Raw genomic sequence first — 17,488 nt, 5'->3', positions numbered from 1 at the left:
TATTTAATGAGCTGATGGGTGAGATCCCGTGTGGTTTAATTACATCATGTTATTTAATGAGCTGATGGGTGAGATCCCATGTGGTTTAATTACATCATGTTATTTAATGAGCTGATGGGTGAGATCCCATGTGGTTTAATTACATCATGTTATTTAATGAGCTGATGGGTGAGATCCCATGTTGTTTAATTACATCATGTTATTTAATGAGCTGATGGGTGAGATCACATGTGGTTTAATTACATCATGTTATTTAATGAGCTGATGGGGGAGATCCCATTTGGTTTAATTACATCATGTTATTTAATGAGCTGATGGGTGAGATCCCATTTGGTTTAATTACATCATGTTATTTAATGAGCTGATGGGTGAGATCCCATTTGGTTTAATTACATCATGTTATTTAATGAGCTGATGGGTGAGATCCCATTTGGTTTAATTACATCATGTTATTTAATGAGCTGATGGGTGAGATCCCATGTGGTTTAATTACATCATGTTATTTAATGAGCTGATGGGTGAGATCCCATGTGGTTTAATTACATCATGTTATTTAATGAGCTGATGGGTGAGATCCCATGTTGTTTAATTACATCATGTTATTTAATGAGCTGATGGGTGAGATCCCATGTGGTTTAATTACATCATGGTATTTAATGAGCTGATGGGGGAGATCCCATTTGGTTTAATTACATCATGTTATTTAATGAGCTGATGGGTGAGACCCCTTTTGGTTTAATTGCATCATGTTATTTAAGAGCTGATGGGTGAGATCCCATTTGGTTTAATTACATCACGATATTTAATGAGCTGATGGGGGAGATCCCATTTGGTTTAATTACATCATGTTATTTAATGACATGATGGGTGAGATCCTATGTGGTTTAATTACATCATGTTATTTAATGAGCTGATGGGTGAGACCCCTTTTGGTTTAATTACATCATGTTATTTAATGAGCTGATGGGTGAGATCCCATTTGGTTTAATTACCTCATGTTATTTAATAAGCTGATGGGTGAGATGCCATTTGGTTTAATTACATCATGTTATTTAATGAGCTTATGGGTGAGATCCCATGTTGTTTAATTACATCATGTTATTTAATGAGCTGATGGGTGAGATCCCATGTGGTTTAATTACATCATGTTATTAAATGAGCTGATGGGGGAGATCCCATTTGGTTTAATTACATCATGTTATTTAATGAGCTGATGGGTGAGACCCCTTTTGGTTTAATTACATAATGTTATTTAATGAGCTGATGGGTGAGATCCCATTTGGTTTAATTACATCATGTTATTTAATGAGCTGATGGGTGAGATCCCATTTGGTTTAATTACATCACGATATTTAATGAGCTGATGGGGGAGATCCCATTTGGTTTAATTACACCACGTTATTTAATGAGCTGATGGGTGAGATCCCATTTGGTTTAATTACATCATGTTATTTAATGAGCTGATGGGTGAGATCCCATTTGGTTTAATTACATCATGTTATTTAATGAGCTGATGGGTGAGATCCCATTTGGTTTAATTACATCATGTTATTTAATGAGCTGATGGGGGAGATCCCATTTGGTTTAATTGCATCATGTTATTTAATGAGCTGATGGGTGAGATCCCATTTGGTTTAATTACCTCATGTTATTTAATAAGCTGATGGGTGAGATCCCATTTGGTTTAATTACATCATGTTATTTAATGAGCTGATGGGGGAGATCCCATTTGGTTTAATTACTTCATGTTATTTAATGAGCTGATGCGTGAGATCACATTTGGCTTAATTACATCATGTTATTTAATGAGCTGATGGGTGAGATCCCATGTGGTTTAATTACATCATGTTATTTAATGAGCTGATGGGGGAGATCCCATTTGGTTTAATTACCTCATGTTATTTAATAAGCTGATGGGTGAGATCCCATTTGGTTTAATTACATCATGTTATTTAATGAGCTGATGGGTGAGATCCCATTTGGTTTAATTACATCATGTTATTTAATGAGCTGATGGGTGAGATCCCATTTGGTTTAATTACATCATGTTATTTAATGAGCTGATGGGTGAGATCCCATGTGGTTTAATTACATCATGTTATTTAATGAGCTGATGGGTGAGATCCCATGTGGTTTAATTACATCATGTTATTTAATGAGTTGATGGGTGAGATCTCATGTTGTTTAATTACATCATGTTATTTAATGAGCTGATGGGTGAGATCCCATGTGGTTTAATTGCATCATGTTATTTAATGAGCTGATGGGGGAGATCCCATTTGGTTTAATTACATCATGTTATTTAATGAGCTGATGGGTGTTTGGTTTAATTACATCATGTTATTTAATGAGCTGATGGGTGAGATCCCATTTGGTTTAATTACCTCATGTTATTTAATAAGCTGATGGGTGAGATCCCATTTGGTTTAATTACATCATGTTATTTAATGAGCTGATGGGTGAGATCCCATTTGGTTTTATTACATCATGTTATTTAATGAGCTGATGGGTGAGATCCCATGTGGTTTAATTACATCATGTTATTTAATGAGCTGATGGGTGAGATCCCATGTGGTTTAATTACATCATGTTATTTAATGAGCTGATGGGTGAGATCCCATGTGGTTTAATTGCATCATGTTATTTAATGAGCTGATGGGTGAGATCCCATGTGGTTTAATTACATCATGGTATTTAATGAGCTGATGGGGGAGATCCCATTTGGTTTAATTACATCCTGTTATTTAATGAGCTGATGGGTGAGACCCCTTTTGGTTTAATTACATCATGTTATTTAATGAGCTGATGGGTGAGATCCCATTTGGTTTAATTACCTCATGTTATTTAATAAGCTGATGGGTGAGATGCCATTTGGTTTAATTACATCATGTTATTTAATGAGCTGATGGGTGAGATCCCATGCTGTTTAATTACATCATGTTATTTAATGAGCTGATGGGTGAGATCCCATGTGGTTTAATTACATCATGTTATTTAATGAGCTGATGGGGGAGATCCCATTTGGTTTAATTACATCATGTTATTTAATGAGCTGATGGGTGAGACCCCTTTTGGTTTAATTACATCATGTTATTTAATGAGCTGATGGGTGAGATCCCATTTGGTTTAATTACATCATGTTATTTAATGAGCTGATGGGTGAGATCCCATTTGGTTTAATTACATCACGATATTTAATGAGCTGATGGGGGAGATCACATTTGGTTTAATTACATCATGTTATTTAATGACATGATGGGTGAGATCCTATGTGGTTTAATTACATCATGTTATTTAATGAGCTGATGGGTGAGATCCCATTTGGTTTAATTACATCATGTTATTTAATGAGCTGATGGGTGAGATCCCATTTGGTTTAATTACCTCATGTTATTTAATGAGCTGATGGGTGAGATCCCATTTGGTTTAATTACATCATGTTATTTAATGAGCTGATGGGGGAGATCCCATTTGGTTTAATTACATCATGTTATTTAATGAGCTGATGGGTGAGATCCCATTTGGTTTAATTACATCATGTTATTTAATGAGTTGATGGGTGAGATCCCATTTGGTTTAATTACACCATGTTATTTAATGAGCTGATGGGTGAGATCCCATTTGGTTTAATTACATCATGTTATTTAATGAGCTGATGGGTGAGATCCCATTTGGTTTAATTACATCATGTTATTTAATGAGCTGATGGGTGAGATCCCATTTGGTTTAATTACATCATGTTATTTAATGAGCTGATGGGGGAGATCCCATTTGGTTTAATTACATCATGTTATTTAATGAGCTGATGGGTGAGATCCCATTTGGTTTAATTACCTCATGTTATTTAATAAGCTGATGGGTGAGATCCCATTTGGTTTAATTACCTCATGTTATTTAATAAGCTGATGGGGGAGATTCCATTTGGTTTAATTACTTCATGTTATTTAATGAGCTGATGCGTGAGATCACATTTGGCTTAATTACATCATGTTATTTAATGAGCTGATGGGTGAGATCCCATGTGGTTTAATTACATCATGTTATTTAATGAGCTGATGGGGGAGATCCCATTTGGTTTAATTACCTCATGTTATTTAATAAGCTGATGGGTGAGATTCCATTTGGTTTAATTACCTCATGTTATTTAATAAGCTGATGGGGGAGATTCCATTTGGTTTAATTACTTCATGTTATTTAATGAGCTGATGCGTGAGATCACATTTGGCTTAATTACATCATGTTATTTAATGAGCTGATGGGTGAGATCCCATGTGGTTTAATTACATCATGTTATTTAATGAGTTGATGGGTGAGATCTCATGTTGTTTAATTACATCATGTTATTTAATGAGCTGATGGGTGAGATCCCATGTGGTTTAATTACATCATGTTATTTAATGAGCTGATGGGGGAGATCCCATTTGGTTTAATTACATCATGTTATTTAATGAGCTGATGGGTGTTTGGTTTAATTACATCATGTTATTTAATGAGCTGATGGGTGAGATCCCATTTGGTTTAATTACCTCATGTTATTTAATAAGCTGATGGGTGAGATCCCATTTGGTTTAATTACATCATGTTATTTAATGAGCTGATGGGTGAGATCCCATTTGGTTTAATTACATCATGTTATTTAATGAGCTGATGGGTGAGATCCCATGTGGTTTAATTACATCATGTTATTTAATGAGCTGATGGGTGAGATCCCATGTGGTTTAATTACATCATGTTATTTAATGAGCTGATGGGTGAGATCCCATTTGGTTTAATTACATCACATTATTTAATGACATGATGGGTGAGATCCTATGTGGTTTAATTACATCATGTTATTTAATGAGCTGATGGGTGAGATCCCATTTGGTTTAATTACATCATGTTATTTAATGAGCTGATGGGTGAGATCCCATTTGGTTTAATTACATCACGTTATTTAATGAGCTGATGGGGGAGATCCCATTTGGTTTAATTACATCATGTTATTTAATGACATGATGGGTGAGATCCTATGTGGTTTAATTACATCATGTTATTTAATGAGCTGATGGGTGAGATTCCATTTGGTTTAATTACATCATGTTATTTAATGAGCTGATGGGTGAGATCCCATTTGGTTTAATTACCTCATGTTATTTAATGAGCTGATGGGTGAGATCCCATTTGGTTTAATTACATCATGTTATTTAATGAGCTGATGGGGGAGATCCCATTTGGTTTAATTACATCATGTTATTTAATGAGCTGATGGGTGAGATCCCATTTGGTTTAATTACATCATGTTATTTAATGAGCTGATGGGTGAGATCCCATGTGGTTTAATTACATCATGTTATTTAATGAGCTGATGGTTGAGATCCCATTTTGTTTAATTACATCATGTTATTTAATGAGCTGATGGGTGAGATCCCATTTGGTTTAATTACATCACATTATTTAATGAGCTGATGGGGGATATCCCATTTGGTTTAATTACATCATGTTATTTAATGAGCTGATGGGTGAGATCCCATGTGGTTTAATTACATCATGTTATTTAATGAGCTGATGGGTGAGATCCCATGTGGTTTAATTACATCATGTTATTTAATGAGCTGATGGGTGAGATCCCATTTGGTTTAATTACATCATGTTATTTAATGAGCTGATGGGTGAGATCCCATTTGGTTTAATTACATCATGTTATTTAATGAGCTGATGGGTGAGATCCCATTTGGTTTAATTACATCATGTTATTTAATGAGCTGATGGGTGAGATCCCATTTGGTTTAATTACATCATGTTATTTAATGAGCTGATGGGTGAGATCCCATTTGGTTTAATTACCTCATGTTATTTAATAAGCTGATGGGTGAGATCCCATTTGGTTTAATTACATCATGTTATTTAATGAGCTGATGGGTGAGATCCCATTTGGTTTAATTACGTCATGTTATTTAATGAGCTGATGGGTGAGATCCCATGTGGTTTAATTACATCATGTTATTTAATGAGCTGATGGGTGAGATCCCATGTGGTTTAATTACATCATGTTATTTAATGAGCTGATGGGTGAGATCCCATGTGGTTTAATTACATCACGTTATTTAATGAGCTGATGGGGGAGATCCCATTTGGTTTAATTACATCATGTTATTTAATGACATGATGGGTGAGATCCTATGTGGTTTAATTACATCATGTTATTTAATGAGCTGATGGGTGAGATCCCATTTGGTTTAATTACATCATGTTATTTAATGAGCTGATGGGTGAGATCCCATTTGGTTTAATTACCTCATGTTATTTAATGAGCTGATGGGTGAGATCCCATTTGGTTTAATTACATCATGTTATTTAATGAGCTGATGGGGGAGATCCCATTTGGTTTAATTACATCATGTTATTTAATGAGCTGATGGGTGAGATCCCATTTGGTTTAATTACATCATGTTATTTAATGAGCTGATGAGTGAGATCCCATTTGGTTTAATTACATCATGTTATTTAATGAGCTGATGGGTGAGATCCCATTTGGTTTAATTACATCATGTTATTTAATGAGCTGATGGGTGAGATCCCATTTGGTTTAATTACATCATGTTATTTAATGAGCTGATGGGTGAGATCCCATTTGGTTTAATTACATCATGTTATTTAATGAGCTGATGGGGGAGATCCCATTTGGTTTAATTACATCATGTTATTTAATGAGCTGATGGGGGAGATCCCATTTTCCTCGACATTTGCTTGTGTAACGTTAATTTTGTTACAGAACATCAGCATCACCCACCTGTCATCACGAACGTCCCACAATGCTGCTAGATCCACGGCCCTCTTTTCTGCATGGACTGTACAAGTAATACTGCTCATATCTGCTCCCAGAATATTTTTTTTCTGTTCACAGCTGCTACTGTTATTTTCAAAGCTGCCTTTCTCTGCAAGCCCTTGAAAGTTCAGTTCAGCTGGGGTCACCCAACTCTTGAGCTCTGGTTCACTGTCTACAACACAAAAATAAATCAAAACCACACAGTCATTCTTTTCTTAACTGTGCAAGATGAAGTCAGATATGTAGCTCTGCTTATTCATGTTCTGGTAGCTATGCAGGACCCATGCATTTATTTTCATTTGGGCATAATATTTTGTACCCCCCTTTCTCTGGCTACTTTGACCAGAGTGGTTAAACAATAAGCTGTAACTTTTACTGCCTTAAGCTTGCACAGTCACTTTTCTACCATACATTATCCTAGTGCCCAGTTCATTGCTTTTAACAAACTACTGTGTGATCCTTTATTTAGAAATATGAAGGAGGAGTAACTGCCGTTTATAGTGCATTGTCCTGCTGCTCAATAAAACCTTCCATTTTATCTGTCTTGTTAGTATTATTAGTGTACTAAGGAATTCACTTTATATAATCATACCTCTTTATTCAAAGATCAGTTATTCAACTTCATCACATCTAAACCCTAGGAAGTGACTACACCATTTTTATTTTGCAGAGGTCATGCCCATCAACACCCCCGACATGAGGGTAAGCAGCCAAACCCCTGACATATGCTAGCTCTGAGAATGCACGCACTTATAGAAGTTGGAGAAAAAATTGATGAAAACACAACACGCAACTTGTTGTCCTTCTCAGAGCCTAACCAACATTACCTGACACTGGTGACCTTCCAGTGTTGACATTCTAAATATCAGCTAGCCAGCCACTGACAAATATTGTATTTTCCAATATTAACTATTTATATATGCTTCAGTAGCCCAATCCATTTCCCAGTCTTTAAAAAAACACATTTTGGCTTTCAGGATAAAAGTCTTCTTGAGATTTTTAGCAGTATCTCACCAAATTATTATTCTTTTTTGTTGCACTTAAATCATCATTGTAGAAGAAACATTATACAAGCATTCTTGCTCCTCAGTAATATGCTGCTTTCAGCCGTTGTATTTTTGTACTGTGCCTCCAATCAGAAACCAGTAAAAAATCCCCAGATTTTCCATAATTCTCAGTAGTCTTAAAACCTACCTTTAAGTGACATGTTACATGTTCAGCTGTATAGTTACTCTGAGCTATAATAGTAATGTGGCATATTTCACTATAGTTTGCTATATTTTGTATTTTTCACAGTGCTCACTCCCAACTATTTTTCTCTCCACTTCTTTTATGTCTTCTTAATGATACTTTTAGAAAAATAGAACATTGTTTTATATTTGGAGGTACTGACATAACTGTGAAGTGTCCTCCTTGTTCTGAGGTTCATCTACTTGCAGTTGGTTTTGCTTATGGTGAGTTGCTTACATATATGGGTCTACTTTTGTTCACTGAAAACACACATCTCCAAAACTCACATTGCAGACACCAACTCTCCAGAATGTCACTTTAAGGAAACAGCATTCTACCGAAAGAAAACTGTACAAAACACAGAAACTACACAAAAATAACCCTCACTCACATTTTTGCAGGGGCAGCAAGCCTATCTGCACCCTTTGAAATTATATATACCAGCTCTGAGATCACATCACAGTGTGGAAAAGAGTAAATGCCCTTATTCACACTGTGTAGGTTTCTTACAGCTGTGTTTTGGTAGTCTGCTGTTTCGTTAAAGTGTTGCTTCAGAGAGTTGGTGTCCGTGATGTGACTTTCGGAGATGTGTGTTTTCGGTCAACGAAAGTAGACCCACATATATGTATAGCCAACTGCTTTACTCTTTTTGTCTTCTGTTTTTTTTTTTTTTTTGGCTTGGGTCTTGCATGAAAACAGTCCAGAAGGTAATTCACTGGCTCAATTATCAAATGAACAAATAGAGGGGTACATTTATGGATATGTCAATAAGTCAATGAATAATGAAGTATGGCTGTTGCAAGTAAATTTGCCAGCATGGCTTTGGGATTCTGCTGTGTGTTTACGTCAGCTGCTTTACTGTGCAAGTACTATTTTTTTCTTACAGTGGTATCCAAGCTCTATGTGACTAGATCAAGTCTTATTCTGACAAGCCCATTAAGAAATAACTTAGTGTGTGTGTGCGTGTGTGTGTGTGTGTGTGTGTGTGTGTGTGTGTGTGTGTGTGTGTAGATATAGATATGTATAACTAAACATTACATGTATATATCTATGTATATATTTGTATGCACACACAAATTTGCATGTGTGTGTGTGTGTGTGTGTGTGTGTGTGTGCTAAGTATATATATATATATATATATATATATATATATATATATATATATATATATATGTGTATACATTTACTCGCATTTAACTAACATATTAACTAATAAAATGTGCAGTTCAGGAGGTCTGCCCTCATGTTCCCTGAATGTCAGTCTTCCCCCTTCCCATAGTCTGTATATACGAAATTTATGACCCAGACATGTATATGCACACATATTTATACATAATAGTACACACACACACGCACAAAGATGTGTGTGTGCATGCGTGTTTGTGTGTGTGTGTGTGTGTGTGTGTGTGTGTGTGTGTGTGTGTGTGTGTAAATGTGTACATGTGTATATCGGTACATTTTACCATGGAGTATTGGTTTATTGGTAGATCAGAGTTTAACTGTGGCATAGAGATCATCCTGAATCCCAGAATTATAACTAATTTTCCTTAATTTCTAGACCTGTGCTTAATTGCACTGAGAGACTTCTTGTATCTTGCAGTTTTCCTGAGGAATTACTTGAATTAGTATGAATTAAGTCACTTGGAAGACACATGCATAATGGAATGCTTGTCGCTATGTTTTGTTAAAACTTTGCTTGCCCTTAGCCAGTATTTCTTTTGTGAATAAACAGCACTAAAAACCACAGCAAAAAAGAAAACAGGCACAGACTCGGAGCTGAGATCACACTGTAAAAGCAAAGGAACCACAGTAGGTAATCTACGAAGATCCACAAAGCTTTTGTCCCTGCACAATCAGGGACTTCATCAGAATAAAACAATTCCTGCAATAGATCAAATTTAAATAATCAAAACAGTCACAGGGTCATAAAAACATGCCCCCTTCCCCTTTATTACATATTTAATAAATAAGCACGACATAAATATAAAAGACATATTAAATATGAACATTTGAAACAAAGATACAATAATTTATTCTAATTATATAAAACCATTTAAAATCATCTCTCTAATGCTTTTAATTTTAAGGAACATGCAATTGAAAATGAATCATTAAGGCCTGGCCATTGCAAAGCATTCAGTTTTAATTGCCAAAGGGCTTCTTCCTTTTCTAAAATCAGAGCCCAAGGGCCTCCCCTTGCATCTGGCGTAATTACGTCTAGTATCATAAATTTAAACATATGATCTGAGAATTCCTGGCCAGGGCATTGGTCTCCTTTTTGTTCTTTATGTCTCTTATGTGTTCGTAGATCCATGTTTTTATGACTATTTTCATTATTTAAATTTGATCAATTGCAAGAATAGCTTTATTCTGATGAAGTTCCTGATTGTACAGGGACGAAAGCTTTGTGGATCCGTTTCTTATTAAATATTCTTCGTAGATTACCTACTGTGGTTCCTTTGCTTTTACAGTGTTTTCTCAGCTCCGTGTCTGGCCTGTTTTCTTTTTTGCAGGATTTTTTTTTATTATAGCGTTTTATTACATGTAGCACTTCTTGTTAAGATTTTGTGTTATTTTCTTATTTCACTGGGCTACCTTTTACTTGAGTTGAAATTAAATTTCAGTTACTGATCGTAAGTTACTTCAATGAAGTGTGTATGTTTGTGCACCCCTTGATACATCATGGTGGTATTCAAAGAAAGCTTGCCTAGTAGCCATGGCTGTCCTGAGTTACTGTCTTTCTTACTGCGTCATGTAAAAGTAGTATCCAGTAGAGCAGGGTGTACTGTTGTTGTATCATAATTCACAGTGATCTGTACGAGGAATGTCTCGTACAGGGCAGTGCAGAAAATGTGCAAGTGTAATTTATGGGTATATGTGTGTATGAAAAAAAAGAGACCTCCCAAAAGAAAGAAATCACTGCCTGCACACAGTTAAAAACTGCCCCAGTCTTGATTTCTAATGGAAAATAACAATCGAGAAGTCTAACTTTGCTGAGTTTTGCTTGTCAAGTTGGTTTCTCAGTGAGTTGTAATTCTAAAACTAATACAGTAACCATTCAGTCCTTAATCTCTTTGCTTCTCTGTGCATAGCTTTAATGTTTTTATACTTCAGTCAAGTCGGTAAGTTTCAGGTTTCTCTAGTAACATTTTTAACATCTTCATTTCATCTTTGTTCTATTTCTGTTTTGCCTGATACTTTCAATGGATAAACAGATTTCACTGTAAAGAACAAGTACAACTGAACTTTCTAGGATGGTTCTGGTTATTTTCATATCCTGCACTTCCACAAGTCAGCTCTAGTAACCTATGAGTAGCCTGTCAGTAGATTTACATTTTCTTGTATTGCTTTTTCTGTCCTTTCCTGTGTATTTTTTCTGAGATTTTTATCGGGCCTAATGATAACCATCCTTTCTTTCACTGTATTCTGCTGTCAGTCAATGCCTTTGGCATAATGGTTAAGGTCTTTGCCTCACAGATACAAGGTGCAGAGTTTGATTCTGATCTAAGGTTATTGGCTACTTTTCACATAGTCTTTCTGTGTAGTTAGGTTAGTATTCACCTGTGAGCCTATGTATTCCTGCTGCTCCTTTCATCCACAAATTGGTTTATTCAGTACTTTATTTTAATTTGCTTGTATCTCCTTCAGTCAAGCTACATCATCTTGGGCTTGCTGATAATATGGTGGTTCTTATCTTTTATCAGTTTTACATTAAGAAAAATTTTCATTTGTCAGCTAGTTTCACTTTCTCTCTTTGCTAGTTTGACGTTGTGTGTCACTCTCTTTTTCTCCCTGTCCCATGCTTGCTAAAATACCCACGTTTAAGCAGTTCTGTCTAGCTGCAATTTTTATTCTTGTAAGAATTTTTAATCCGATTCACCACACAATTTTAATTTCTTTGGAACACGAGAAGCGGAAAACAGTCAGTCAAGACCTCTGAGAGATGATCTTTCCAGAATCAGAGGGTTTTTTTGTATGTCTCATTAGGGACACAGTATGTTATGCTGGTGTTTGTTTTATTAATAGTTTTTATTTATTTTTGATGGGTAAAACGTTTATGCTTGCTGTAGCACTTTGAACTTTTCCCAAATTGATCTGTACTACATGTACCATTTGCAGTAGGTGTTTGCCTTGTTGTTTAGTGACTGCATTCTGTGCATGCAGGTTGTTAATGTTATAATCCTATATTAAAACTATTTGTATGCTCAGAAATGTTAGCCTTTGTAAATCTTGCTTCATATTGGCTGACTTAGAACCACGTTGTTAGCAGTAAAGAGGTAACTACTTCAAAGGCATTTGTTGTTTTCAACTGAGTGTATCAAACAACATATATTAAAACTTAAATGAAGTGATAAAGTAAATCAGGCAATAAATCAGCATTCCATTTTTCATTCATGTTTTACAGAAAAGCGATTTTGACATGGATAACTTAAGCAGACCAGAACTGCTCACACTTCTTAGCATCATGGAAGGGGAACTCGAAGCCAGAGATCTTGTAATTGAAGCCTTAAGAGTAAGTTATATATGTTAACATTTGATTTCATTATTTTGAGACGTCTTCTTATGTCTTTACCCAGAACTCAATGTTTTTGGATCAGACAATAGTTTGACTTTGCATATGAAGACTATGAAAATCATTACAATAAACTGAGGAAAGAGTGCAGATCTTCATCAAGTAGGATTGCAGGTATAGTGTTTAGGAAACAGATTTTCTTGTTATTAAAGAAATTATTTTGCATCTGTGTGTTTAGATTAGTTATATTTTTCTGGTATTAACTAGCTGCAGTCTTGCTTATTATCCTGACAGTATGTGGAGAAAGGCAGAGCTCCTCTGTCAGGAATTTACAATGTAATGGAATTATTTTGGTAATTTGGTTTTGCTATGATCTGGGTACTGCTACAGAACATAGTTGTTCCAGTTACCTTATATTAAGTAATCGGGATGGGCAAGCAGACATGATGTAAGAAAGAACAAACCAAGTCATCTGTTTTGATTGCAAAGAAGTTATCCTGGCTTCATTTCACCATTTCCTGTTTCTAGGCACAGTCTGGTCTCTAGGCCTTACCATCTGCTTAACCTGTGCTAAGTCAACAAACTAAAGGTAGACTGACAATAGTAGGCAGCCATTTCTTTACCTTTCCTAACACTGGGGAGGTTTGAAACCCAGCCTACCTATTTCTCCATAAGTATCAACCCACCCTTTGCCACACCCCTAACATTCTAAGACAAGATGCTGTTTAGAATTTGAAAACAAAACAAATGTGGATGGATGTAACACAGAAGGGTGTTATGGGATTCACAAAGGATCCAATAATAATGATCTATTGTAGGTCTGTACCCATAGTTATATAATACCTGCAAGCTTTGTCAACAGAGGTTTGTAGAATCAATGTAACAAGTTGAAATGGACCCATTTTGCTGTGTAGAAGTCTGAAATTGCTGAGTATCAAGGAAGTTCAGATATGCCATACATAGCAATTAATTTTACTTGTAGAAGCTTTAGCCATTTTTTTTCTAGTACCTTCATTTGAATAATTGATTTCATTGTTTATTCCTTTTCCTTCTTTTCTGAAATGGGTTTCTTCATAGTAGCTGTGGGAATAAAGCTTATTGTGTTAAACAGTAAAAAGAAAATGAGCAGAAAATATGCGAGAGATGCATGTTACATTGTAGCTAGTGAAGAAATCAGCAAGAATACACTGTATCAAGATGCATGTTACATTGTAGCTAGTGAAGAAATCAGCAAGAATACACTGTATCAAGATGCATGTTACATTGTAGCTAGTGAAGAAATCACCAAGAATACACTGTATCAAGATGCATGTTACATTGTAGCTAGTGAAGAAATCACCAAGAATACACTGTATCAAGATGCATGTTACATTGTAGCTAGTGAAGAAATCAGCAAGAATACACTGTATCAAGATGCATGTTACATTGTAGCTAGTGAAAAAGTCATCTACAAGACAACATAACTCAGATATCTGAAACTGCAAGTAAAGAAACCAATAAATAAAAAAAGGATTGTCATTAACAAATGCTACGGCTATGGATAATGGCTGCAGAGATCATAGGGGCATTTAGGATTTTACCATGTTCAATTGTTCTGGGAGCATTTTACTGGAATGAGAAAAGGGCAACTGGTCTTAGAATAAAACCAGAATATTTTAAGGGAAGTCTGTACCTATTCAGAGACTAGCTTGTCAGCATTAACTTTGCAGCTAGATTGAAAAAGATTTAGTATCTCTGCAGTGTTAGGCATTTTGAATATGCCGGCATTGCATTTAAATTAATTTGGCAGACTTTGGGACCACCATATTAAAAAAAAGGGCCCAGACATTGTAGCTGCTGCAGAGGTTTTAGAAATGTAATTATAAAAACAGGAAGATGTTATCATAATTTAACAGCTGATAAAAATGTGTTACTGTATCTCTCTACTGATAAATCTGTTCAGATTATTAAACCTGATAAGGGGTAAAGGTATTATTTTAATGGAACACATTGATTACTGCAACAGGATGCTTAGTCTATTAATGGACAACAGCATTTATCAAGTAGTTTCAGAAAATGAAATGAATATTTCATGTACCAAAACTATACAAGAGTGTAGTAGATTCACCACTCAGGCTGATATTTTCAGCTAATGGATCAAAAATGGAAACACTGTCATTAAATATAGATAAATAATTGAATAGTTTTCTTAATGTCAAGTGTGATGATATGAAGTATTGCCAGCTATGCCAGGAGAAGTAGGACAGTGGATGTGTAACATATTGCAGTATAGCTAGCTGGAGTTTTGTAAAGAATTATATGTCATTTGTATATCAAATTGATTTCTACAGGTGCTTGTGTTGAAAATGTGTATGCAAAACTACTTATGTTAAAAATGTACCAACAGTGGGTCCTGCTGGACAGAAAAGAAGTACACCTGTATGCCAGACTGTATTGTAACTGTTGAAATGAATATATTGTAACAGGGGATACTGGAAGAGAAGAGGTTAATCTCAGTCCAGCTAACTTTGAAAAATAGTCTGAAATTAAATTATCTGGTATAGGCCATAAATATTGTATCTTACAGTTCTGATTGCTGCCAGAGACAAAATGTCTGTGAAAACCAGGACTACTGATTCTACTGTACTGTCCTTAGAGGTGAACTAATTGCTAACCTAACCTGAAAGAGTGGAAGTTTTTGAAATGGTTTTATAGCTTCCAGATGCTATAACACATCTTAGCAAAGCTCTTTGTGTGTGTATTATGACACATAGGTGCTAGATTCTGGTTCAGTTTCTAGTAAAGGGGGTAGTGTGGAAACCAGAGTCAGATGACCAAATGTATATGATGTCATTCTGTAATCCAGCATTGAAGTGTTGTTTTAATACTAGATGAGACAGGAGTCTCAGGGCAGTCTGTTTGTGAAACCTGACAAGAAGGAAGACCACTCACCCACATCATCTTGCCGTACTCTAGTAAGTGAACTCGGGGACAGTAATTCTTTAGATTAGTCAGGAAAATATAGTGAGATTAGTTAAGTATTGTTTTTTCTGCAAGTTTGTGAATCTTTCCATCTGTGTTATTTTTAATATTTCCTGTGTTTGACACTCTGGTGTTTACTGTAAATAGATTTTTAGTATTTGCGTGATCTTTTATTATTTATTTTTACATATATTTAAACTTTTCATTGTGGCTGGTCTTTTAGAGAATAGTTTAATTTTTGAGAGTACTTGTATTTATTTGGTGACATTGTGGCCACTTCTGAAAGCCTTGCTGCATTGGTCAAACAGTACCATTTGTATTAGTATTTATTTTACTGAGTATAATTGGATACCCTGGTAAGAGCCTTACAGTAGCTGGCTTTGGAGTATTCTGGTGGCAGTACCTACCGTGTAGTCTGGGCAGAGGAGGCATAGGTGGTGAATCTGTGCCAACCTTTCCCAGGTGTGTGTGTGTGTGTGTGTGTGTGTGTGTGTGTGTGTGTGTGTCTGTGAATCAAATCTCAGACAGCGTGTGTGTCAGCTACTTGGAGCAGGGACACAGTGCACTGGTTTCACAGAGAGAGTGGTGGAGGACTTGGCTTGGAGCACTCAGCTAAGAACTCAACTCTACAGCTGTGTCAGTGGGGAGTCTTATTTGGGGGCCTGGTGAGAGAGAGGGAAACCCAGGCCTAGGGTGGGAATGTGTTCCTTGTATGCTCTTAATGGATATTGTGCTTAGTGGAGAGAGCTGTATCTGGAAATACTGTGTGCCTCTATCTTTGTTCCAAGCGAACATCCCTCACTGGTGTCAATGGTGAGGATTGAGACTCCTTGATCTCTGGGCCAGAGTAGGGACATCACATCAAGGAATACATTTTAAACTACTTCTGGCACTTTCTCAGTCTTATGTCTAAAACAGACTAATCCGGATCAACTTCTTGTTACATTGGTTTGAACCATCTGTTTACAATTATTCTGAAGTCATTTTTTGTTGGTTCTACACTTTCAAATTCAGACATTTCTTTAATAGTCCAATTTATGGACATAGTTTTAAAAATACATTTTTTTTACACTTTGAAGGAGACTTTTACAAAGATTTCTTGTGGAGCAATGGGGTCTACTGTATTACCATTATTTGTGAAAGTAAAAGTGTTTTTTTTCTGGGTGATATTTTTTCATATGAATAGCAGGCCATACTGAATTGATGACAGTTTATGAATTTTTACATACAAAGACACTGGGTAGTTGAAATTTATGTTGACTGGTGATTATTTCAATATTAATTTTTTAGATGTAATGATATTTATAAGACTCTGTTGATGGTTGTTTTGAAGCTAGCTTATACAAGAAAACAACTTTAGAAATGTGTATTTACATTACTCTAGTTGTCATCCAATGTTTCAGAAATGCAGTTTAGTGAAATATCAAATTATTTGTATTTCCAGACTTGTAGCTAAAGATGATACATTTTTAGAGGACTTGATCAAATTAAAATGAATGTTAAAGCAAAGAGACTATCATAACGAGATGTGGAATGAGATACAAATGGAAGTAGTAGAAAGTAGAAACAATATTTTGCTCTGATTTGAAAATAGATGACTACTTTTGTTTTATTAACCTACAGGTTGACAGCAACAATAAAAAGTAAAGCAAATGTGATGAAATACATGGCGTTTACTTATAGTATGAAATAAACAGCTGTAGCTGATATAATCAGGAAGAATTAGAATATTTCCTTAAATGAGGGCATCTTTATTAGGGTAGGCAGGTGTCCAACTTTTACTTGTAGAAAGAACTACAATTTGAAACAACTAGTAGAAAAAAACACCAGGATGGAAAGTGTTGAATAAAAAATGTACACATGTGGAAAATGCAGTTTGCAAATACTTCAATGACCCTACATTAGTTATAGTGCAAGATTATTATGAGATTATATACAGTAATGGGAATGGAATTCCTTACAACATATTTATCTTG

General features: G+C 35.4%; 1 protein-coding gene across 5 annotated transcripts in view; it reads left to right on the top strand.

Moving 5' to 3' along the window:
- Window positions 1-17,488, top strand: part of CTTNBP2 (cortactin binding protein 2) — a 1,390,380-nt gene that overhangs the window by 215,763 nt on the left and 1,157,129 nt on the right. For all 5 annotated transcript variants that reach the window (XM_044088722.1, XM_044088723.1, XM_044088724.1 and 2 more), the window contains exon 2: window positions 12,444-12,551. In XM_044088722.1, coding sequence (XP_043944657.1) covers window positions 12,444-12,551 — 108 coding nt within the window. The remainder of the gene's footprint in view (window positions 1-12,443; window positions 12,552-17,488) is intronic.

Source organism: Protopterus annectens, chromosome 11.part0 (assembly GCF_019279795.1).
Source record: "Protopterus annectens isolate FY-2018-M chromosome 11.part0, PAN1.0, whole genome shotgun sequence".
NCBI classification, from domain to species: Eukaryota; Metazoa; Chordata; order Ceratodontiformes; family Protopteridae; genus Protopterus; species Protopterus annectens.
Note: the sequence above shows the minus strand (reverse complement) of the source record. Positions and strands in the feature narration are given on the sequence as shown.